The sequence below is a fragment of the Oryzias latipes genome, chromosome 3 (assembly GCF_002234675.1).
Source record: "Oryzias latipes chromosome 3, ASM223467v1".
In the NCBI taxonomy this organism is placed as follows: domain Eukaryota; kingdom Metazoa; phylum Chordata; class Actinopteri; order Beloniformes; family Adrianichthyidae; genus Oryzias; species Oryzias latipes.
Window position 1 is genome coordinate 422,233 of NC_019861.2, and position 24,361 is coordinate 446,593.

The 24,361-nt window shown below is 44.6% G+C and overlaps 2 protein-coding genes across 2 annotated transcripts; both read left to right on the top strand.

The window, feature by feature from the left end:
* Window positions 1-1,563: 1,563 nt before the first annotated feature.
* Window positions 1,564-6,868, top strand: LOC105358849 (SH2 domain-containing protein 7-like). Its single transcript, XM_023951223.1, has 6 exons — window positions 1,564-2,204; window positions 3,648-3,737; window positions 3,816-3,981; window positions 5,181-5,396; window positions 5,698-6,324; window positions 6,407-6,868. Exons 1-6 carry the CDS (start codon window positions 2,053-2,055, stop codon window positions 6,449-6,451), a joined length of 1,296 nt encoding a protein of 431 aa, XP_023806991.1. The 5' UTR covers window positions 1,564-2,052; the 3' UTR covers window positions 6,452-6,868.
* Window positions 6,869-10,477: 3,609 nt separating this feature from the next.
* Window positions 10,478-24,274, top strand: rab11a (RAB11A, member RAS oncogene family). Its single transcript, XM_004086048.4, has 5 exons — window positions 10,478-10,679; window positions 13,222-13,417; window positions 20,369-20,562; window positions 21,284-21,364; window positions 22,846-24,274. The coding sequence occupies exons 1-5, from the start codon at window positions 10,640-10,642 to the stop codon at window positions 22,980-22,982; spliced, it is 648 nt and encodes a 215-aa protein (XP_004086096.1). The 5' UTR covers window positions 10,478-10,639; the 3' UTR covers window positions 22,983-24,274.
* The last annotated feature ends 87 nt before the right edge of the window (window positions 24,275-24,361 follow it).

Sequence of the window (24,361 nt, forward strand, 5' to 3'; positions counted from 1 at the left end):
ACCACCATCTCGGAGGAACTGTCCTGGGCCACAAACACCTCTAGCCTAGTCAAGAAGGCTTACCAGCGCATTTTCTTCCTCAGGACACTGAAGAAGAACCAGCTGTCTTCATCCATCCTAGTGAACTTCTACCGGTGTGCGATCGAGAGCATCCTAACGAGTTGCATCTCAGTCTGGTATGGGAACTGCTCAGTGGCTGACCGCAAGGCACTGCAGAGGGTGGTGAAAACTGCGCAGCGCATCACAGGGACACCACTTCCTGCTCTTGAGGACATCCAGAGGAAACGCTGTCTGCGTCGAGCTCGCAGCATTCTCAAGGACTCCTCTCACCCTGACCACGGACTGTTTAACCTCCTCCCCTCCGGAAGGCGTTTCAGGAGCCTCTGGACAAGACCACAAGATTCAGGAACAGCTTTTTCCACCACCATAGACTCCTCCCCCTCCTCAACACTCTGAATTATTTATTTATCCACAACAAGCAAAACAGTAACTTGTTATTACTTGCACTACTGTCTGTTCATCCAGGAACACTGTATAATCCATCTGCACATTGTAATATTTTCTATGCACTTTACTGTCCATTGCAAAACTGTAAACTATGATCATAGTTCTGTCTATAGTGTTCATACACTTTTACATAGCTCATCTGAATAGGATGTTCATAGTACAACTATCGGTATATCGTGCAAACGGTATTTAATATCTGTAAATTATGTCCATAATACTTACCTGTATAGTTATTAAACCTCTATTTTGTACTTACTGCTTATTGCACTTCTGGTTAGATGCTAACTGCATTTCGTTGCCTTGTACCTACATGTGCAGTGACAATAAAGTTGAATCTAATCTAATCTAATCTAATCTATTGCAACTTGTTCAAAGAAGTGAGAAACTGCTTATATGATGTGCACAAGTGACATCATGATGTGAAGATTGAACAAATAGTTTTGGGAATTTCATTCTGATCTGAGAATTGTACTAAAGTGACTGAGAAAAACTGTAATTGCAGAGTTCATAAACCAGAAGAGACGGGCCAAGGCAACAACGTCCAGCCCCTCTGAGCCCAGATTGAATGAATGCAGTCAGCTTTGGGATCATTTTGCTGCAGATTGTTGTGAACGGTGGTTTCTGCTGCTTTCCCTTTTATAGCCATGAGAGATCCGAACAAGTACCCTGCAACAAAACTACAGCCAAACCTGAAAAGAGAATCTAAACCAAAGTTTTACAAATCCAACAACAAACCCCAAACCTCTAAAAGATTTAAGATAACAAATCGTCACAGAGTGGAGGAGAAAAAGGGACAAATACCACATAGATACTCAACAGAATTCTAGGATGTACAGAAGACTACAGCACCGACACTACCTTACATACTGAAATCTAATGACATCATTGCATCTCCAGGAGGACCAGGGCATCCAGAATGAAACCTGCACAAAAAGTGAACAACCAAACAAAAACACAAGAGTCAACCCATAATAAAAATGCGCAGTTGGATTAGAAATTACCATAAAAATTATGGAAAATATTCTTGTCTTGGGCCCTCTAATTTTCAGCAAGAAACTTGAGGACCAGATAAACAAGACAACATGCAAACCCAGTTATCAGAGAGCTCTGCCTGTGACATGAAACCTTCAACAAACAGAACTCAAATACAAGCAGACATAAGAAAGTGGGACAAAGCAGATGAGCTAAAATCAGACTCTGAAATACATCGTGGAAGATCAACAGTTATGGATCGTTACTTCAACTGGCTGTGAATGTGACAGCCTGAATCAGAACATTACAAGAATCAAGAACACAACAAACCAGGCATCCATCATTGTAATCAAAGTGAAGTATTGGCCTTCCATCTGATTTGAACCCTGTTAATGAAGTTAAATCCGGTACAGGAAACTGTGACAAGACGGACCCGCCAGGCTGCAACAAAGGCTCCATTCATGCTGGAGGGAGGCCGAACTGACAGTCAAATGAAGCTGCTCTTCCTCCTGCAGAGACCTCACCGGAGCGCCGCTCACTGCTGCTCCACCGGTTCCTGTCCCACAGAAGAGGATGGAGAAGATGTGGGGCGCTGACGTGCATGCAGAGGCAGTAGAGGGGGGCCTGAAGGAGCTGGTCCTGACCTGGTTCCAAGAGACACAAGCGCCACAGATGTTGAGCGATGGAAACTTTCCCGCCTGGTTCCAGGGCCTGGCTCCACGACAGTAAGCCACATTGCTTCTGGGGTTTTGGTCTCCATGTTTTTAGACTTAGCCTTAAATGTTCCACGACAGCATTACAGACATGAACCGTGACAGCGTTTCTGGCTGTACATCTTCTGTTTGATGAGATTCTTCACAATGAAAATGTCAAAATAAAAATTCAGAGAAACACTAGTGTATGAAACTAACATGTTACTGATGGAAGAAAAGTCAACACGTTTCCATCCAATCCACTGTCTTCATACAGCACATTTCCCAAACAAACAGTGCTGTACTGTGACTTTTTAAAACAGTTGAGACACTTGTTTGAACTGAATGCAGACATTTTTTGATTTGAATCCTTAATTATGAGAAAAACAAAAAAACAAGCCTTCAAGTGACAAACATAACTGCATATGAGACAGAGACATTTTATCTTCTGGATCAACCTTAGGAATGACTCGTCACCAGGATAATGTACCTTGAACTTTTCCTAGTTCCAGGTTATTTTTGTTAAAGTAAAGTGGGATTTTTCTCGTCTCTGGAAGTAGCTCTGCCTCCATCATTGATAGAAACATTATAAAGCGTTGAAGGAAACTTCAGCAGAAGCTACACTTCATTCCTGTTGGAACAGATACCAAAAATCCACCAGTATGGAATCCTCTGCAAAGCTATGCGGTGCCGTCTGTCATGTAGCAGATCAGAACTCACCATGAGATCCTCATCTGTCAGCTAAAGCCAGACTGGCTTTAGAAGAATCAAGTTTTGTTTTCAGCTGAATAAAAACAAGCTTTTCTAAAACCTTGCTTAAAAATGGCACATTGGAGACGGGTCTGTACTTCTTGAAGGGTCTAAATTGGTTTTCTTTGGTAACGGATCCACCACTGCCGTTTGTAAGGCAGCAGGAACATTTCAGATTAAAATATAAAATAATAGAGACTGACTGAAGTGCAGCAGAGATGTATTTACTTCAGAATTGCTAATTAATATAGTTTACTCAGTTACTTTGGGGTGATGTAACTAGTTACTATAATTACTTTTTAAAGTGAGATTCCCCACACTGGAGAAGAGTATTATCTTTCATGTATTTCTTCCTGGAGGTCCGGCTATCGTCGCGTGACAAACCTTTTTATCTTCAGCTGCTGAAAAATGAAATTCTGTTAAATTTGCATATTTGAGTCATAATTTAGTGTTCTTTCTGCAGCTATGTTTCCATAGACGTATTATGACCTCTGATACTACTGCCCCCCTCCCCTCCCCCATAAAATTCCTGTTGTTTTAAAGGGTTTTTCAGTTATGTCTTTTATTTTCTATTTTCTGGCTAGTGGTACTAAAACGGGCATGGTGGGGGGGGCACAGATCAGGTGAGCCTTTTGCCAGGTGGACACGTGACAGAAGCTTCTGTGTGAGGCTCTTGGTGAGGTTTTGAATGTCATTTGCCTGCATGCGTGCTCCTCTCTGTTGCAGGCATGCAGAAGATCTTCTGAGAGATAAAGGAGTGGGTTCTTTTCTCATCCGCCTGAGTGACAAAGCCATCGGTTACATCGTGTCCTACAAGTGAGACGCTGCTGTTTGTTGACCTTTGTTCAGACGCTTCTCAGCTGCTGTTCTGACCCAGCTCATGGTGTCTGTCAGGGGCCACGACCGCTGCCGTCACTTTGTCATCACTCAGAACCAGCACGGGCAGTTTGTGGTAGCCGGAGACTGTGAGCTGTTTGGCAGTCTGAACGAGCTGATAGACCACTACCGGGTCAGCCCCATCCAGCCGTTTGGGGAATGTCTCACCTTCAGCTGCTGTGAGGTAAGATGAGGAGGAGGAGGAGGAGTCTCCTTTTCACGCACTGCAATCTATTTGAACTTAGTTTAGTTTTCAAATAAAGGATATAAAAAAGCATTAGTGCTGGAACATGCAGTAAGTGTAGACTTTTCCTTCAGCTACAGCCCTCTTTGGATGCTAGAGTTTGTGGCAGTTTGCTTATCCAGTCTATAGGGAGAGGGCATCTAACCCCCGCGGTGTCGGTCCAGGAGCCTTGCCAAGGCACACTATGACAGGATCAGTTTGGTTTTTACTGACTAGTTGCATAGTTCCTTATCTTCTTGTTAGTGGCAGGAAGAGCAGCCATGTTGGTTCTGCTGCTGTGATCCCATCGTTCTGGGCTCTGGTACAGGTAACCTTTGACTCAGGAGCTGTCGCCGCTGACATCTAAGTGACACACACTCTTTGACACACCGTAAATCTTTCAGCATTCATGTGAATCAGCTGATTCTGATGCAGAGAAAGGCGTCGTCTCATTCCAGCTGTTCACTGATGAGCAACACTTGCACAAAAGTCTGGAGTGACGCTCAAAGCAGCGTTCCTCTGCGACATCACCCGCTGATTCCCGTGGACCATGTCGGCACTTCACTGCTGTGCAGTGTTGCATATCAACCCAAGGCTGCTTTTCTCTGATTCAGAATCTGCTGGAATGACTTTAATGTGTCAATGGTTGAAGAGTTTAGACAGAAAGAATGTGAAGATTTGGTGTAAAAAAGATGAAAGACTCACTGCAATGAAAACTGTGTTTTTAACATGTTCTTGTTGTTTTCATCTAATGATGGAGCATATATACTTATAGATAATTATGAATAAAATGGGGTTTCTAAGTATTCCTTAAATCTAATTGTTGAAAATCAGGAGCAGTTGGAGAAAGCTTGTAGTTGTTACGTCCAAACTACGATCGGCAGGTCACGAGGTCCCTGCTCTGCTCCATTCTGATGCACCCCCATGAACGCCTTTGTTTTCCTGGTCTGAACTGGAATCTGGATCAGAACTGGAAGGATGGAATAATAATATGTAGATGGAATAACACAATGAAACTCAGTTTGACAGATTCGTCAAACAATTAGCAATGAAAAGTGAAATAAAAGCTAAAAAGGATCAAATCTTTGACATAAACCATAAAAGAGATTTGTCTGAGACAGTAGAGGCGGGTCCACATTGACCTGGTTTTTTACTTTCAGGAAGACGCCGCGGATCTCTATGACATGGTAAACGTGCAGAGGCAGGCAGAGGTCAGTGTGCAGGCTCTGCGGAAAATGTGGCAGCAGAGTGAATCGGTGGAACAGCAAGAATCTGAGCAACCAAATGCTCCGGCTCAGACTCCTGTTCTGCCCCCCAAATCTAAAGGCAGAAAGCTGACGGGGGCAGTATCTGTGGACGGACTACCCCTCTCACAGGTAAGACGGAAACACTCAGAAAGAAAGTAAAGTGATGAGTGATGGTGGAGCTCCATGTGCTGTGATGTGGATCCTTAATGATCCACACGTTGAAGCAGCAGCTTCCCTCCGGCTGTGAGCGGCTGGGAAAGGTCTGCAGCTCCAAAGACTGCAAGAGTTTGTTCTTGTTCTGTGTGCGCGTACATCCAACTGTCCGTCACTCATCAACACCCCCACCCAGAGCCCATGTGTCCAGCTCATCCACTCATGAAAGAAAACACTTCAGGAATTCCATCTTTTCTGAGTCTTGCTGCTTTTTCAGGGAGCACCCAAGAGCCCAAAAGCAGAAAGCTCCCCGGCTTCCACTCCGACAGGATGTTTGTCTGAAACAGAAGCACACATCAGCACAACCCAGCAGCGCCCTAAGGGAAGCACCAACCCCATGTCAGGCAGAGACCTGGGGGGCTCCATGGACACCAGCTACCCTGCCAACCTCATTCCAGCGGGGGAGTCATTCTCTGAGCTGGACCACGAGGAGGGCAGGTGCCATTCGCTGCCACTGCTGAATAGCAGCACAGAGGAGGAGGAGGACCCCTCCCACCTCAGCAGCCCCTCTTATTCTATAAAGAGGGTGACGTGCCAGACATATTCCCTCCATGCTCCTTCCACCGCTTCTATGCTGGCCAGCTGTGGGTCACAGCAGGACTGCTGTGAGGAGGGCCAGCTGAAGCCCAACCCCCTCTACGGCTCCTGTGAGGGTCCTAAAAGAGCGCCGGCTCAGGTTGGAGCTGTAACCTATGCAGAGGTTCCTAAAGGACCGACATCAGCAGGAACACCTGATGACACCTATGAGCCTGTTCCAGGAAAGGCCACGACTGACCAAGGCAACACGTACGAGTCCCTGGAAGACGTGAAGAGCAAGACTTCCAAAGCCAACAACCCAAAAAGTGTAAGTAAGTAAGGGATTGGCTGATGCTCACACTGAACATGTCTATCATTAACCTGTTTGTTTGCTTGTTTTGTGTTTTCAGAACAAGGCATGGAGGAAGTTCCTCCCCGATTACAAGAAAAAATAAGCCCGACTCTTTTGGGGGACATTGATGGCTCTCCTACTGTTCCTGAGCGAGGTTCCTTTGGTGGAATTCATGGTGTTTTATGGGAGATCCAGAAATTGGTGGATGAGGTGGGAACCTTCTGGAACAGCTGTTGTGAGGTTCCATCTCCATGACGTATGAAAGAACATCGTCCAGGAAGCACAGTGTGTTCTGGCTCATGGGCACTACAGTACAACTCTGTCTCATCCATGCTGCAACGATTGGACCATGTGACCCGTTACTAACTGAAAGTATATGTGTACAGAGGTTTTACATTTTAGGTATGTCTTTAGTAGCACAAGAGGTTTCTACGCATCACATTAGAGTCAAGGAGTCTTGAAGATAAAAAGCTTTTCTTATTTTTTCATGAACAATAAAATATAAAGGCCCAAAAACGAATGAGTGGGACTCATTCTTCTCAATCAGTGCAGTTAAATGTGTTGGTAATTTATCGAGTAACTTGGATCTTTCAGGATCTTTTTGCTTTTCCTTTCAAGTTCTTCTCATACTTTTGCAAACTTTCTTTGCAAATGTACCAAATGTTTTTGCTTGAGAAACTTTTTTCTCTGTTCTTGCATTAAGCTTCACGCTTTAATGTGTGGAGTCTGGGAGTAAAACAAAAGAGAAAAATAGGTAAAGTTACTCAATAGGCAGTAGTGGTTACATTTACGACCTAGATGAAGCTATGAATGGGAGTTTTTGGAGAGTTTGCCGGGAGTCGTGCTGGACAAAAAATAAAGTTCTTCCGTGGTCAGGTACAGACTCTCTTGTCCTTTGACGTTCAGATATCTTCTTTAGGTTTAGAGCTCGTAATGTTTTTAATCTGGTGCTAATCCTAAAAGGCTTTTTCTGTCATTGCAAGTTTTTCTGCGCCTGCAAAAAATATTCCAGCTCTAACAAACCAAGACAAAGCGGACGTGAGCCCCCTAACACCACACTGTGGTGTAGTGGTTTGCATCTCACAGCGAGAAGGCCCGGATTCAGGTACTGATCCTTTCTGTGTGGAGTTTGTGTGTTCTTTCTGTGCATCCAGCCACTCCAGTTCGCCCCCCCAGTCCAAAATCAGACCAAACTAAACTTTATTTGTGAAGCACTTTCCACACTCGTGGAACTCAAGGGGCTTTCCAAAGTAAAAGCAGTTTTAAAAAATGATAAAACCCCAACGATGCCCACACCCTCCCCGATCCTAACCCTGACCCCAACACATGAAAGGATTTAGAAATGAGATCTAAAATAGAAGGAAATAGAGGAAATAGAAGTCTGGCTTGAATCTTCAGTGTGGAAACAATATTTTGGGTACTTGTCCACATCAGTGACCCCCCCCCCCCCACACACACACACACACACACATTCATATTCACATAGGACGCTACCACAGGACCCCCCCCCAGTAGCCAGATGCTGTTCACTAAGGAGGCTTAATGACTAGTGTGGATCCCTCTGAGGAAAGTGTCAAAGGTACAGAATACGTAGAAATACAAGCAGGTGTTACTAACCAGACAATAGACCTGAATGGATGGATGTAGATCATTAAAAGGGAGCTAAAAAGTCAAATAAAAAATTAAAAAAACGGGAAAGAGACATAAAATAATTGAAATATCACATAAATATATTTCTAATTTTCAGCTAGCCATGAGGCTTTTAAGGAAGCTGTTCCACAGGCGAGGTCCATATCAACGGAAAGAAGCCTCGCCGTAAGTTTGGGTTCTAACTTTAGGAATTTTTAAGTCCCAGAAGACCTCAATGTTCCCGAGGGCTCACACTGTAGAATCATTTCAGACAGATATGATGACACACAGCCATAAAACATTTATAAACCAATAAAAGAACTGAGAGGAATCCTGTTCCAACGGGTGTAGTGTGATCCCGCCCCCTGGTCCTCGCCAACACTCATGCCGAGTTCTGCAGTGGTTGAAGGTTTGATATCCTCCTTCTGGGAAGACCAGAGAGGAGGGCATTCAACAATCTGCTAGCAAGAAAGACCTGCATTAGCAACTCTGTATCAGCAAAAGAAAGAAATGGGAGGACTCTAGCAATATGATAAAATATTTGTATTTGTAAAGTACAATTCATCTCAGAGTCAAACATAACTCCCAAGCTTCTCACACACTGAGACATTTTATAGCTGTTTTGCTAAAATGATCGCTGCTGTCTTCAAACGGAAAACTAAAGCTTCAGTTTGGTTGACCTGTAAGAAATTTTCATCCATCCATGTCTTTATATCTAAAATGCAGTTTAGAAGTGTGATCACTGACTCTGTCATCAGGAGACATCGATGTAAAGTCGTGAGTCAGAGTAGCTATGAAAACAAACGCTTTCTGATGCTGTCCAAGTGGCAGCATATATGGATAAAAAACGTAGTGGGCCTAAAATGGATCCTTGGGGGATCCCACAACGGATTTTTATTTTCGATCTATGAGATAAGAGTAAAACCAGGTGAGAACAATCCCAGAGAGGACCAAAAACTGCTTCATTGATTCATCGTGATTCTGAATTGTCCCTTGGTGTTTCTGCTCATAGTCTGTAAAAACAATGGACGAAGTGTGACATCATCCACAGAAAATGACATCATCCATAGAAAATGACATCATCCATGGAAAATGCCTGACTTCCAGCTCTGGCGAAATGAGGCAACACCCTTCTCAATTGCTTCCTAAAACGGGCAACGCCATGTTGAAACCAGTCGACAGTGATTGGTCCAAGTCGCTCTGAGTCATCGTATGTATGGCAACTCAACTCAACTCAACTCAACTCATCTTTATTTATATAGCACTTTCAGTCAACAGCCGCCGACACAAAGTGCTGAACACGAGAAAAAGAAGAAAACAAACACTAAAACATCTTAAAACACAAGATTAAAAATAGAGAGATAAAACAATAAAAACCAGTACAGCAACACAGCAATAACAGAAGTCTCATGTCATATTAAAAGCCAGAGCATAAAAATGGGTTTTCAGGCGTGTTTTAAAAATGGACAGTGATGGAGCTTCTCTTACTGACAGTGGCAGAGAGTTCCAAAGCTTTGGAGCAGCAACAGAAAAAGCTCTGTCCCCTCTGAGCTTCATCTGGACCTCGGTACCTCCAGAAGCAGCTGATCAGCTGATCGGAGGCACCAGGCCGGCGAATAGGGAGAGAGAAGTTCAGAGAGGTACAGCGGGGCAAGATCATGTAAAGATTTAAAAACAAATAAAAGAATCTTAAAGTGAACTCTAAAATTCACAGGATGCCAGTGGAGCGAAGCTAAAATTGGCGTGATGTGGTCTCTCTTACGTCCTCCAACCAGAAGACGGGCAGCTGCATTTTGAACACGTTGGAGACGTGAGAGAGACGACTGGCTGAGTCCAACATACAGAGAATTACAGTAATCCAGCCGGGACGTGATGAACGCCTGGATTACTGTTTCAAAATGTGCAGCTGTTAAAAAAGGTTTTACCTTGGCAAGTTGGCGAAGATGAAAGAAGCTTGACTTCACCAACAATAGTTGCCATTGGAGATACCAAGCCCTACAAGGACCAAAGAGCAGAGAGATGTTAGTTCAGTCACTTGTGTTTTTGCTGTTTTTCTTAAAAAGGATCAATCAACAATACCTTCAAAGTAAATCAATGCAATATGATTTATTACAACAGAAAAATCATTTACTTATTGTCTTTGGTTCTTTTGTGCTTCCTACATTTTGATTGTAAACAGTCAATTATATCTCTACTTTTGATGCTGTGAGATGGAATTATTGTCTGCATTTTTCCAATGGATTTCCCAAGTTATCCCTTGCGAGGAGATCCAGTACTAAAGGAAGCACTTCACCTCCTTGTCTTTTTATTTTGCAGAATTAAAAATATTTTTTTCCTTCTTAGACACAGTAATTTATCTCAGAAAGGATCCTTCCTTAAAAAACAACAACAAAAAAGATTTAAAAAACCCCAAACAAATTAAAACAAACAAACAAATGAACCAGACAAATAAACAAACAAACAGCAGTTCCCTGTACCGCCGCCAGGCGTCACCTTTCCCAGGAAGGGGGCGCTGCTTGAAGGAAGAAGAACTTGCGGAAGTTGATCTTCTCCTTCAGTTCCTGACGGAAAAGTAAAAAAGAAAACAAAAAATAACCCAAAAAGAAAGACAGAAACGCATTTAGTCTTTAAGATAACTGCAGTTCGGATTAACGCGAGGACGATGGGCACCAGGGATGACGAATACGACTATTTATTCAAAGGTGAGGTGCGTTTGTTTCGTTTAGCGGTCGGGCTAACGGCCCGGGGATCAGCTGACAGGCTAACGGAACCGAACTCATGCTTCGTGCCGCCACAGGCCCTTTCGGGCTTCCCGGGGGGGTTCGGCGCGCATGCCGCCTGTGATGCGGCCTCCACCCAGCGCCGGGGAGGCGGCTCTTTGTCTGCCGAGGAGTACTAGCTAAGGTTAGCCGGTGTTAGCCCCCGGTGCTAGCCCGCTGACCGGAGGCGCGCGGGACACACCTAACCGTTATCGCGTTTGATCCAAATGGGGCCGGTACCGAGTGTGTTAGTGTACTGACGGGTCCAGCTCGTCCGTCATTGAACTTGAATCAATCTGTCTGTCATTTATTCAGACAGTGTAAAACCAAAGTCAATAGTATATTTTTGAAGGCTACTATTATCTTTTGCTTTAGTTTTCCACAAAAATATAAAAGCAGTAAAGCGGCTGTTGTTGTTGTGATGCTGGTCGGCCGGTAGAATACATGAAGGTGGAAAGATGTTCGATTCCCTGTAATCTTCCATGGTTGGACACGGCATCCAGCTGTTTAAAGGAAATCCTTCAATCAAAAAGTAATTATTGTGTAACTTATTACTAGTAGAGCAAGGAATTATTAATTAATATTGTGACATTTTACCCATTAGTTATTGATTTACCACAGACTCTACCCAAAGGTAATGATGACAGCAGCACAAGGCAATTATAGATGAAAAATTCCACTTAAAACTTTGATTTTCATGTTTTTATGTGTAATATTTTAGTCGGACTTGTTTACTAAATTGAATTTCCTGTTGGGCTTCTTTTGGCACACATATGTGTGTGTGTGTGTAGTTTCTGTGTCCTGGTAAACGTCTGTCATTAGTGTTTTTGATTTTAGTCTTTCAAAAGCATATTGTTCTCCGGTTCTGCTTCTCTCAAACTAGATAAGCTACACTTTCATTTTTATCAAATGAAGTTCAAAAATCAACACTATTAAACCATCCAAGTGTGAAACAGGTTGTGGTCTGCAAGTCTTGCAAAGAAAGTGACATAAAAGTCAACAAAAGGCATTTTGAGGCTGTAGTATTGTCAGGAAACAGGTCATTCTTTTACAAAATAACTGGTAATCTGTGAAGGATTACAGTTTGGAGGTAACTTTCATAACACGGGTCCAGTCCATGACGACCTGCCAGATATTCTGTTCTACTCCAGCCTTTGACTTTGGAGCTTTTGGTAGATCCAGGGGCTTCAAAGCCGGCCTCTGATTGGGCGTTCCATAAAACGGATGTGCAGTATTTGGACTGAACAGAAATGTTATTGCTGACGAGACGACACTTCGCATCACAACATCCCAGATGTCAGCCATGTTTAGTTAAAGGAGATGAAGTTTGAACCATCAGCCTCCTTGGCTGCTAAATGAATAGAAAGTTTTCCATTTATTTACACTGGAAAATGAAAAACACCTTTCGGTATTCCTTGTATACGTGTTCTTTGGTTTTATTCAGTATTTTAATTTTTAAGATCATGTGTGGGGTTACTTGTTGGGCTTTTGGGGGAAAGAGGGTTGGAATTATTTTGACATGAATGTGCTTGTTTAATTCTTTGTCTTGGTGTCCAGCACTGTGAGCATGACGGCGCTACGAATGAAGCCTGACGGGCTGACGGGGCGATGGCGGCTCAACTGTCTGTTTCATTCCCGTCTGCTGACATCCTTCCAGGATGAAAATGGAAACGTCGTTTTGAATGAGGCAGCGAGTAAATGATTGTTGGAGGTCTTTACTGTAGTCGTAACGTAGCTCTGAAGCTCTGCTGACCGTAAATGTAAATGTAGCAGCAGAAGTGGGCAGATAGCTTCTGACCTCCCTGATGGTGTTTCTGGCTGAAAACAACCAAAACCCAGAGAATTCTGAACTGTTCTGCTGGAACAGAAACGGTCAGTAATTGTAACCTTAGCACCAGGGGAGTGACTGCAGCGTTAAAACTTCAGGAGAACCAGAGATATTGAAGAGACTGGATAATGAGGAGGTGTTAAGCTGACCTCTGCCCTGGCAGCAGGACCAGCTTCAGTTCACCTGCACGAACCTGCAGTTTGTGCAGAATTCTGGGCTTTATTGCAGTCAGTCAGGTTTGGCCCAGTCTTTAAAGTTGGGTTAGCCTGTTTGTTTTAAGAGCTGCTTATGAGGCCAGACGGGCGTTTCTTTGGTGATGTCAGAGAAGTGGACTGAATTTAAAGAGTAACTATCTAAAGTGACCAAAGGTCTATGGTTGAGGGCCTGCAGTGATACTGGAGCTGTCCACAAACTTGTCTGTTTGTAACTATAGAAAACCTTACAAAGAAAACTTAATAGCTGACTTAAACTCTGTAGATCCCATTGAAAGTGAAGAACAAAATGCTAAAAGTTACACCTGAGAAACGCTGTCATGCATCAGGACTCGTTTATTTCCATTTCATACTTTTGTTCCCTGTCAGCCTTTAGCCCGGGCTGAGGATGACCTTTAGAGGGAAAACGATGGCTTTTCTTACCTGCCTCCTCTTTGGTCCTCAGTGGTCCTGATTGGTGACTCCGGCGTAGGAAAGAGTAACCTGTTGTCCCGCTTTACCCGCAACGAGTTCAACTTGGAGAGTAAGAGCACCATTGGGGTGGAGTTTGCCACGCGCAGCATCCAGGTGGATGGCAAGACGGTGAAGGCCCAGATCTGGGACACTGCCGGTCAGGAGCGTTACCGCGCCATCACGTCAGCGTGAGTAGAAACGTGCACATCCTTCTGTCTGTGAAAGGTTGGATTTCCAGTGTTAGGGGGGACGTTTGAGTGGAAGCTGTTTGTTCCAGGACTCTCACTCTGGAGACGGACTGATTTAAACAATGATGTCTTCATCGCTTCATGTCACCTGAAGATGTTCACAAACTGCAGAGTTTTGACCTGATTTCTAACCTAGACCCAGAAACTGTACATTTCTACACTTCGTCTCACTGCTGTCATGGAGGAAGGCCTTCGACACAAGGGGCGAGCCTTTTGGCCTGCAGGTGACCCAAAAGGTTTAAATCATAGATCACTGGGTGAGCCTGTGCAGCAGGCATGTCCAAAGTCCAGCCCAGGCTGTAAAAGGCTGCTGTAATACCATAAATAATGTGTCCTACAGCACTTTCTACCATTTCTGGATTGTGATTGGCTAAATGACCTTATAGGACGTCATAAACCTGTGGCAGCTACTCAACCTTCAGAGCCTGAAGGGCCAAACAAGAACAACACATTTAAATGTTCCTGTGATCCACAAACTTTATTTAAATGTAAAAGTTTACAGGAAGCATTTTAGAGGGAATTAAATGTTACATTTTATTTGAACCCACATTTAATGCTGACAAAATACTTTTCTTTATTGTATTCTTTGGCCTGCACATCAGAAATTCACAGTAATTTAAGTCAAATGTATTTCCTTATCCATTCTTTCTTTAACACTGATCAGTCGTCCTGGTTTCCCCATAGCATGATGCTTCCACCCCCATGCTTTACAGAAGGTGTGGTGTTCAATGGATGTAGCTCAGCATTCTTTCTCCCCCAAACATCATCAATCAAACTTTATTTATAAAGCACTTTTCATACAAGAGCATAACACAAAGTGCTTTACATAAAAAAACGACCAAATAAATAAAATAAACACAAGCATGAAAAAAAAAATAGGGCCCCCCTCCCTGTACCTACACAACCCCCCACTCCTTTCACACCTCCCACACCACCTGATGGAGAAAGACAATGAGAAGTACGCTGAGTACAAAAACAAGATGTTGGAAACGCTGATGATTGGAACCTCCCTCTCTGTGAATAACTGCATACCCTGTCAGATGCAGCATCACAGGCGGGGACCGCTCCACCACAGCAAGGCGGGGTTGGAGGCCCCCAACTAGAGCTGCAGCGGCTGAACAGCAGCCGATCCAGAGGGAGAGGTCCCAACTGAGGAAGCACCGGAAATACAAATGAAGAAAAATGAGAGAGAAAAATAAAGAGACTGATAAAAGTAACAAACAATAAAACATTCAAATAAGGTCAATTAAAATAATGCATTAAAATCTACTATCAATTCACAAAACAAGATAAAATGTATGCATAAATAAATAAAAGTAGTAAAAATGTAGCTAAAAGCCAGGTAAAAACATGGGTCTTGAGCTTTTCTTAAAAGCATTAATGCTCTCTGTGGCCCCCAGGTCCTCTGGCAGACTGTTCCAGAAACGGGGGCCACAGTGCTGAAAGGCTGCCTCTCCATAGGTTTTGGTTTTTACAGTCAGAATGGTTAACAGACCAGTGCCAGAGGATCTCAGGGTCCGTCAGGGTTCATACTTTACTAAAGATCTGATAAATAAGAAGGCGCAAGACCGTTAAGACATTTAAAAACGGTTAAACGTATCTTAAAATCAATCCTGAAGCATATGGGGAGAAAATGCAGGGATCTTAAAATTGGGGGGATGTGAGCCCCCCTCCTGGTCTTGGTGAGAACTCATGCAGCAGAATTTTGGAGAAGCTGAAGGTTCTTGACGTTGGTTTTTGGTTTTAGCATCTCCAAATTAGCAAACGAGATGATGATGAGTAGAGTTCTTACCAAAAAGTTCTATTGTGGTTTCATCTGACCATAGGACATTCTCCCAATCCTCTTCTGGATCCTCCAAATGCTCTCTAGCAGACTGTAGACGGGCCTGCACATGTACCGGCTCTAGCAGGGGGACACGTCTGGCCCTGCAGGGTTTGAGTCCCTGGTGGTGTAATGTGTTACTCTTGTTATTCTTTGTTACTTTGGTCCCAGCTCTCTGCAGGTCATTCACTAGAGAGTACTGTTGGAGGTTGTGGACAGGTGTCTTTTCTATGGACAGCACAATGTTGTGTTGATGTGCTAAAGAAAACAGAAACATTGACGGTGTAAGAGTATAGAATAAAAAACGTATTCATCTTCTTAACCGTTTTGTCCCTTGTGGGTCACGGGGCTGCTGGAGCCATTCATGGGTGAAGGCGGGGGAAATCCTGGACCAGTCACCAGTCTGTCTTAGGGCCACAATCACACACCCATGCACACTCACACCTAGGGACAATTTAGAGGAACCCTAGGAAGCATTTTTTTGGACGGTGGGAGGAAGCCGGTTCAAGTCCCCCAGCCGGGACTTGAACCAGGGACCTTCTTGCTGTGAGGCAATAGTGCTAACCACTGCACCACTTAGAACAAAAACTCTGATTAGAAATCAATGAAAAGGTCAATTTAAAAGGTTTTTCAAAAAACATAAAAACAAACAAAAAGGTTGTTTTGATCTTATTTTCAGTTATGTTGTGACTTCCTTTCTGTTTGCATTCAACAAAATGCCACTTTATAAAGTAAAAAACCAGAGGTTTTTCTGTGTAAAGTAGTGTAATATGTATGCAAGTAACAAATATGTTTGCTAGCAGAACAAAAGACACATTTGGTGCTGCTTTTGTGCTCAAAGAACTCAGCTCTACCTTAACATCTCCCTGAGCCATTATTCTCAATCAATCATCTCTGAATCAATATTTCCAAGTGCATGGAAGTCAGCGGTGATTCCAATCTACAAAAACGGAGACTCCATGTTGCTTTCAAATTACAGTACCATACCCAGTGTCCAAGATCGCAGAAAAACATATTGCCCAACAGATTATTTCACACCTCAACAATTCATCTTTTCTCTTCATCCCATGCAGTTTCAGAGCTCAGCACTCAACAAAGACGGCTAACGGCTTTTTCATAGAAAACATAAATCTATCAGATAGGGGGGGGGGGGGGGGGGGCTGGGGCTGTGTTTCTTGACCTGAAAAAAGCCTTTGACATTATAAATCATAAAAATCTGACTAAACCGTCAGTAGTGAAAACAACACAATGGATGGAATCATCTTTATCAAATAGATCTTTCAGTCAGGATCCTCCTCTCCATATCTCTATAGGTGTTCCATTCTAGGACTTTACTTTTCTCTCTCTCCATTAATGACGTCCCTTATGTTTGTTCAAACGTCTTTGTTTAGATGTATGCTGATGACACTGTCATTTATGCAAATTGAAAAAACCCATCTGTGAACAAATGTGAACAAAACAGTTGCAATGTCACCACATACATGACTAGAGACCTCACCACATTCATGACTAGAGACCTCACCACATACACGACTAGAGACCTCACCACATACACGACTAGAGACCTCACCACATACATGACTAGAGACCTCACCACATACACGACTAGAGACCTCACCACATACACGACTAGAGACCTCACCACATACACGACTAGAGACCTCACCACATACACGACTAGAGACCTCACCACATACAGGACTAGAGACCTCACCACATACACGACTAGAGACCTCACCACATACACGACTAGAGACCTCACCACATACACGACTAGAGACCTCACCACATACACGACTAGAGACCTCACCACATACACGACTAGAGACCTCACCACATACACGACTAGAGACCTCACCACATACACGACTAGAGACCTCACCACATTCACGACTAGAGACCTCACCACATACACGACTAGAGACATCACCACATACATGACTAGAGACCTCACCACATACATGACTAGAGACCTCACCACATTCACGACTAGAGACCTCACCACATTCACGACTAGAGACCTCACCACATTCATGACTAGAGACCTCACCACAAACACGACTAGAGACCTCACCACATTCATGACTAGAGACCTCACCACATACACGACTAGAGACCTCACCACATACAGGACTAGAGACCTCACCACATACACGACTAGAGACCTCACCACATACACGACTAGAGACCTCACCACATACACGACTAGAGACCTCACCACATACAGGACTAGAGACCTCACCACATACATGACTAGAGACCTCACCACATTCACGACTAGAGACCTCACCACATTCACGATTAGAGACCTCACCACATTCATGACTAGAGACCTCACCACAAACACGACTAGAGACCTCACCACATTCATGACTAGAGACCTCACCACATACACGACTAGAGACCTCACCACATACAGGACTAGAGACCTCACCACATACACGACTAGAGACCTCACCACATACACGACTAGAGACCTCACCACATACACGACTAGAGACCTCACCACATACACGACTAGAGACCTCACCACATACACGACTAGAGACCTCACCACATACACGACTAGAGACCTCACCACATACACGACTAGAGACCTCACCACATTCACGACTAGAGACCTCACCACATACACGACTAGAGACATCACCACATACATGACTAGAGACCTCACCACATACATGACTAGAGACCTCACCACATTCACGACTAGAGACCTCACCACATTCATGACTAGAGACCTCACCACATACACGACTAGAGACCTCACCACATACAGGACTAGAGACCTCACCACATACACGACTAGAGACCTCACCACATACACGACTAGAGACCTCACCACATACACGACTAGAGACCTCACCACATACAGGACTAGAGACCTCACCACATACACGACTAGAGACCTCACCACATACACGACTAGAGACCTCACCACATACACGACTAGAGACCTCACCACATACAGGACTAGAGACCTCACCACATACACGACTAGAGACCTCACCACATACACGACTAGAGACCTCACCACATACACGACTAGAGACCTCACCACATACAGGACTAGAGACCTCACCACATACACGACTAGAGACCTCACCACATACACGACTAGAGACATCACCACATACACGACTAGAGACCTCACCACATACACGACTAGAGACCTCACCACATACAGGACTAGAGACCTCACCACATACACGACTAGAGACCTCACCACATACACGACTAGAGACCTCACCACATACACGACTAGAGACCTCACCACATACACGACTAGAGACCTCACCACATACACGACTAGAGACATCACCACATACAGGACTAGAGACCTCACCACATTCACTCTGTTTACAAAGCAGCTGAAAAACTGATTCATATCACAACAAATATATTAATAAGGCTACGTTCACACTGCGGGGCTTAATGCTCAATTCGGATTTTTTGAAAAAATCCGAATTGTTTGCTAGACCGTTCACATTTCCAAGTAAATCCGAACTTTTGTGATCTCCAGTGTGACCGTGACACGACCCAAACGAGACCCGCATGCGCAGAAGCCAGAAGAATACTCAACGGTGAACGACGTCACTTGTTGTTTGCGGAGCAAACGTTAACAATGTATGTCAACAACAGTGTTGTCAAAAGCGGAGCTCTTTTTGTAATATTACATTTATTTTCACGAAGGAGAAGCACAATTACAATCTTCTCATTTTAAGAAGGCAATGGAGTCGGGATCGTCTGGACCCACTGTAGTGGAATAGGAATGTGTATGTGTTGGGGCCGCGCCCCCGCGTGTGTGTGTGCGCGCGCGTGCCGCGATAGAGAATAGGGGTATCGCGGCACGCGCGCGCATTCATGTTGTGTGTTACGGAGGAAGGATGACGGTACTAAAAGAAGGTTTCCCCCAGATTAAATTCTATGGACTCTTTATTAACCCGTTCTGCTGGAGAATCTAAGGATCAGAACAGGGAGGAGGAGGATGATCGCCTGGGTCCCCCGCGCTTGAGCACGGTCGGAATTGGAGAAAGAAAAAAAAGTCATCGCGGGAAATGTTCAACACCACGCTCAGCCATTTAGCTGGAATTTTTTTCAAAAACCGTCCAGTTGCGATCAGAGCCCTGGAGTTTGGCCTGAAAAGAGCGATCAGCCCAAATATGAATCCAATCGGGGATCTCGCTTCCCTTCCACTGACTGATCTCAGCAGCATCGTCCACCATGGTTGATGTTTACGTTCTCGTTCCCGCCTACTTCAACGCAAAATGATGACGTTTGTTGCATGTCGATGACGTACGGTTCGGAATCAAGTCGCCTGGCCGGTCAGACGGCGGTCGCAATTGAAAAGAACGGCTACAATTCGGAATCAGGACGGCAAACCCACGGGGCCTGGGTCGCAATTGAAAAGGATCTGTGTCATTCAGACTGTCATGAAAAGATCGGAATTGGGCCACTTAGGGGCAAAAAATTCGGAATTGGGTCGTTTCAGCCTGCAGTGTGAACGTAGCCTAAGCTGCCCATCCTTGTCTGATCTGTCACCTTTGTGTCTTTTACATTTGTTTTTGTGTATTTGAAGTGATTGTTTACTGTACATGTATGTATGAAATTGATGCTTTGAGGTTTTTAGGTTGACAATTGTAATACCTGTCCAGGGACTACAGATGAAAAATAGCCTTTGGGCTAATTATTGCAGCCATGCTTTTACTGTGCAGTGTCCCTGTTAAATAAATGAATGAACAAATAAAATACATGTAAATCTTTCAGTTCTAACTACTTTAAATCCTAAATAAACAGAACTTGACAGATTGAAACCACAAGTATGAAGTTTGCTGAAAGGATTTCATTTATTGCTTGATGGGCAGTGGGAGGAACTTGTATAATCCCACCACCTCAACATTTTGATGTTTTACATAAATGAACATTATCCGGTTCTGAACTGAGCAGTCTTTATGCTTTACCAACACAAATGCAGCTCATTCCAAACTAAAAGAGCGCTGACCCAGCTTCACATGTGAAATGTGCTGAGATCTTTGAACAACCGGTGGAACGCTGCGTCTCTGCTTCAGGTACTACCGCGGAGCAGTGGGGGCTCTTCTGGTCTATGACATCGCCAAGCATCTAACCTACGAGAACGTGGAGCGCTGGCTGAAGGAGCTGAGGGACCACGCCGACAGCAACATTGTCATCATGCTGGTGGGCAACAAGAGCGACCTGCGCCACCTGAGGGCCGTTCCTACAGACGAGGCGCGGGCGTTTGCTGGTCAGAGTCCTTCTGTTGGTTCTTTCTTACAGCATGTCACTCTCTGTCCAAAGCTGTAGGTTTCATGGTGACGGAGGTCCATGTGACGGATCAGAGACTTGTACGATAAGTCCAGAAACGTCTTTCGGTTTTAGTTTTGGACTGTATTCAGATGGAGCTTTCCTTCTGATGATAGTCGTCATTCCATCCACAGAAGGTTTGGATTTACCTGCAGATGCTTCTAGAAATGATGTGGGGCATTCAATATAAAGTCACGGCCTCCGTCATCGACCTTGTCCCCAATGCACAGAGATTTCTCTGAACCTTTTGGTGAGAATGGGCTCTGTGGAGGATTGGATTTACGGTTTGACGTGAAGGAACATTGACTCTAAAAAACGTGACAGAGTGGAGAAATTCTCTCCATCTAAACCAGCCTCTGCTTCTACAAACCTACATCTTTGGATCTAAATGACTTCCTCTGTGTTCTTCCAGCTGAATCTTATCTAGTCATTTCTGATTTAGAACTCTTCCTCTGATTCATTCTTAGTCCACTTTTGTCATGAATCAGTGAAAGCAGTAAATACCCGTTTTACCCCAGTGCATTATATCTTGGTTCATAGTGCCTGTGATGTCCATCTGTGGGTTAAATATTTGTTTTCTCTCTATCAACGTTAAAGAGATGCAAACTTTTCCAGAATTCAGGTTGGAGTAAAGCGACTTCCTGTCCTTTTGTGATCCACAGAGAAAAATGGTTTGTCTTTTCTGGAGACCTCCGCTCTGGACTCCACCAACGTGGAGACGGCCTTCCAGACCATCCTGACAGGTTGGTGTGTTTACATCCATCTTCTCTTTGTTCTGCCTGAGGAGGGGGGGCGTGAGCTTCTGGATTGGCTGGAGGACAGACTGCTGATCTCAGGCTTTATTTAGGAGTGAATGGGATCATCCATGGAATATACAGCCTTACTGTGTCCTAAACACTGGAGCGTGCTGTCAGACAGAGGTTCATGTTCAGCAGCAGTAATGTGTGGGAAGGAACTATAGTTACTAAGCACTAAATTGCCCGTATTACCTGTGCATAAACCGCCACCACCGCGAGCCCCCCCCCCCCCGGCATCGCTTCGGGGCGCGGCCCACTATTTGAGAAGCACTGGGTTAATGTAACAGAGTCTCTGTAACTGTGTTTTCATGATTTCCCAATCACAGAGTTCCATTCATTTCTAATCATGTGAATAAACACAAAGCGACTGACGCCATCAGTCCTTCAGAAACACGGCGAGGGATGTGACGGATACTTTGATTTATAGCAGATAAATTCACATCTCTGCCACGGCGCTAGCGCTCATCATCATCTATCAAAGGAGACGTCGGCGTCTTCTTTCCTTAAATGTGGGAGGGGCTACAGATGAAGCCATTCTGGGAAATGGTGGTTGGTGATTTTCCAGAGGAGCTGTGGATCCAACAATTCCACATGACACACTCAACTATTGATGATGTGTGACGCTGTGGGACCTCTGATGGCGCCGCTGTACGGCGCCCAAAGGAGCCAGTGTATCTGGTGGTGGGTCATGTGACGCATGTAATTAGAAAAAAAGTCTTTCCGTTGCAGTTTTACCAATCATGTTTATTTCGTTACACCTTAAAAATCACCTCCTCCAATCGCACAAACTTTGTTTTTGATAAATGAGTTTTGTTGTTTTTGAACTGGCGTGAAGTTATTCTCCAATTTTCCTAATTTCCTTGTCGATGGAAACAGCTAATGGGATTTTTTTTTTCATGCTCTCTCTCACTTGAGCTTGACCTATGACCTATGACACAGGCCTCCCTCATCTTTCTAAGTGGGAGAACAAGTGATTAAAGGGACTTTTCCTGCCCCATTGGACATAAAATCTAAAATTTTGAAATGTTTTGTTTTCTCTGATCTTTCAAAGAGACATATTTCTGAGAATGGCATTTGAGCAAACTGATCATTTCTTTGTCAAAGGTAGAAATTGGGTGGGAAAGAAATGGTCTTTGCAGTGTCAGAGTTCTGTCCTGAAGCAGAAACGGAAGGACCTTCATGATTTGTGGGTCATAATGACCCAATCTTCTGTAGGTGACATTGAGACGACATTAAAATAAAGAATGACAGGTACCACATTTCCATGTCATGGTATCAACTGATCTGGCCTGATGGAGTCTGAACTTCAACATGAAGGCAGAGCGTAGACGGGGTTTTTATGACCTGTGCAGGTGTTGGTAGAAGCTGCTGCTCCTTTCAATGGGTGACATGTGATGTGGGACCTGACTGTGTGTGTTTCCCATCAGAGATTTACCGCATCGTCTCCCAGAAGCAGATGTCGGAGCGCCAGGAGAGCGACATGTCGCCTAGCAACAATGTAGTGAACATCCAGGTGCCGCCCACCGAGAACAAACCAAAGATGCAGTGCTGTCAGAACATCTAACCGGGCCTGGAACCGCTGCCACTCCTCCCCCCTCTTCTCCTTTTCCGTCCGTTCAGCCAAGCCCCCCCCCCACCCTGAGAACTGACTGCCCGGACGCACAGCTCGGCATGACAGGACCCGAACTTTGAGCCCCACCTGCCCCTCCTACCCTTCTCCCCTTCCCACGTATAAAGCAAAGTGTGGGGTCCCCCCCCCCCGAGGGACAGCTGGCGTTTCATACCGTGTTAGTCTGTGTAGGTGCGCTGACATGTCACACAAATGTCTTAAACTCTGAATGTGATTCCTTTCCTGCTTCATCGTTTCTGTCTGCTCTGTACAAAGCCCACGCCATCGTGTCCTTTAGCCCCCCTCCCTCCAGCGTCCAGACAGACTGATGGGAGCCTGTGCGTCTTAGCTGTGACCATGTGACCACTCTGCACTCGGCTCCATCTCCCGAGGAGAGCAGTTTTTTTGTCCACAGAGCGATGTTATGCGGCGGCGGACAGAAACCCCGCCCCTCAGCCGTCCATCTTTGTTCAAACACATTTCCATTTGTTTGAGAAGGCGTCCAGGTAAAGCCACAGACATGTTTGAATCCACGTCATTCCCATCATCAAGCAGCCACAGAGCTTTTCGTAGAAGCACTGAGAAATGTGTCACAGGGTCGATTCCCTTAGCGTGTGGTCATTAGGTCTCTGCTGCCCTGGAACTGTTTTAACATCGCTGAAGAATCAAACAACTTTCAGAGGCGGTTCCTTCCTCTGTTCTGCCATCTTTGGACCTTTCATATAGCCACGCTCACCTTGGCCTAAGCTCCGCCCTCGTCAAATAGCGCCTTCGCACACCGAGCTGCCTCTGACGCAGTGCATGGCTCTCTGTCCGACTGCTGCTTTCCTCATCTGGCCTTTACATCGCCACCACTGACGCAGAACCCGGTCCGGGGGGGATTCCGGTCTCACGGGCGCGGTTGGATGCGGTGTGTTGGATCAGAGACGGCGTCTCTTGAGGGAAGAGCCCGCCCACTCTGCAGCGGGGGGCGGTAGAGGAGGAATTCGGATCTTTTGTCTCCTTATGTTATGTTTGAAACTGTCTTTGATTTTTTTGTTTTTTACAAACTGAATTGTGTAATTGACTGTAATTCCACTGAAACATGAATGAATGAATCGTTCTTCTGGTGAGCTTGGCGGGCGGGTTTGGTGAGACGCGGCTCACATGGAATGCTTCATGTTTTGTATAGACTGACGAATTGTACAATTGTGTCTATATCTTAAGTTATCAGTACATCTTAATAAAGCGCACCGGTCAATACCTTACTCCCTCTGCAGCATTGCTCTGGAATTTTTTAAAGACTGAATTTGATATCCTTAAGCCTGAACCTGGAAAGGCCTCACAATAATGTG

What these genes read in the sequence shown, in the direction of transcription:
- LOC105358849 (XM_023951223.1), top strand. Translation starts at nt 2,053, where the DNA reads ATGGAGAAGATGTGGGGCGCTGACGTGCATGCAGAGGCAGTAGAGGGG. An exon ending in GGTTACATCGTGTCCTACAA is followed by an intron (nt 3,738 to 3,815) that starts GTGAGACGCTGC and finishes GGTGTCTGTCAG; the next exon opens with GGGCCACGACCGCTGCCGTC. An exon ending in ACGGACTACCCCTCTCACAG is followed by an intron (nt 5,397 to 5,697) that starts GTAAGACGGAAA and finishes CTGCTTTTTCAG; the next exon opens with GGAGCACCCAAGAGCCCAAA.
- rab11a (XM_004086048.4), top strand. Translation starts at nt 10,640, where the DNA reads ATGGGCACCAGGGATGACGAATACGACTATTTATTCAAAG. An exon ending in ATACGACTATTTATTCAAAG is followed by an intron (nt 10,680 to 13,221) that starts GTGAGGTGCGTT and finishes TTTGGTCCTCAG; the next exon opens with TGGTCCTGATTGGTGACTCC. An exon ending in CGAGGCGCGGGCGTTTGCTG is followed by an intron (nt 20,563 to 21,283) that starts GTCAGAGTCCTT and finishes TGTGATCCACAG; the next exon opens with AGAAAAATGGTTTGTCTTTT.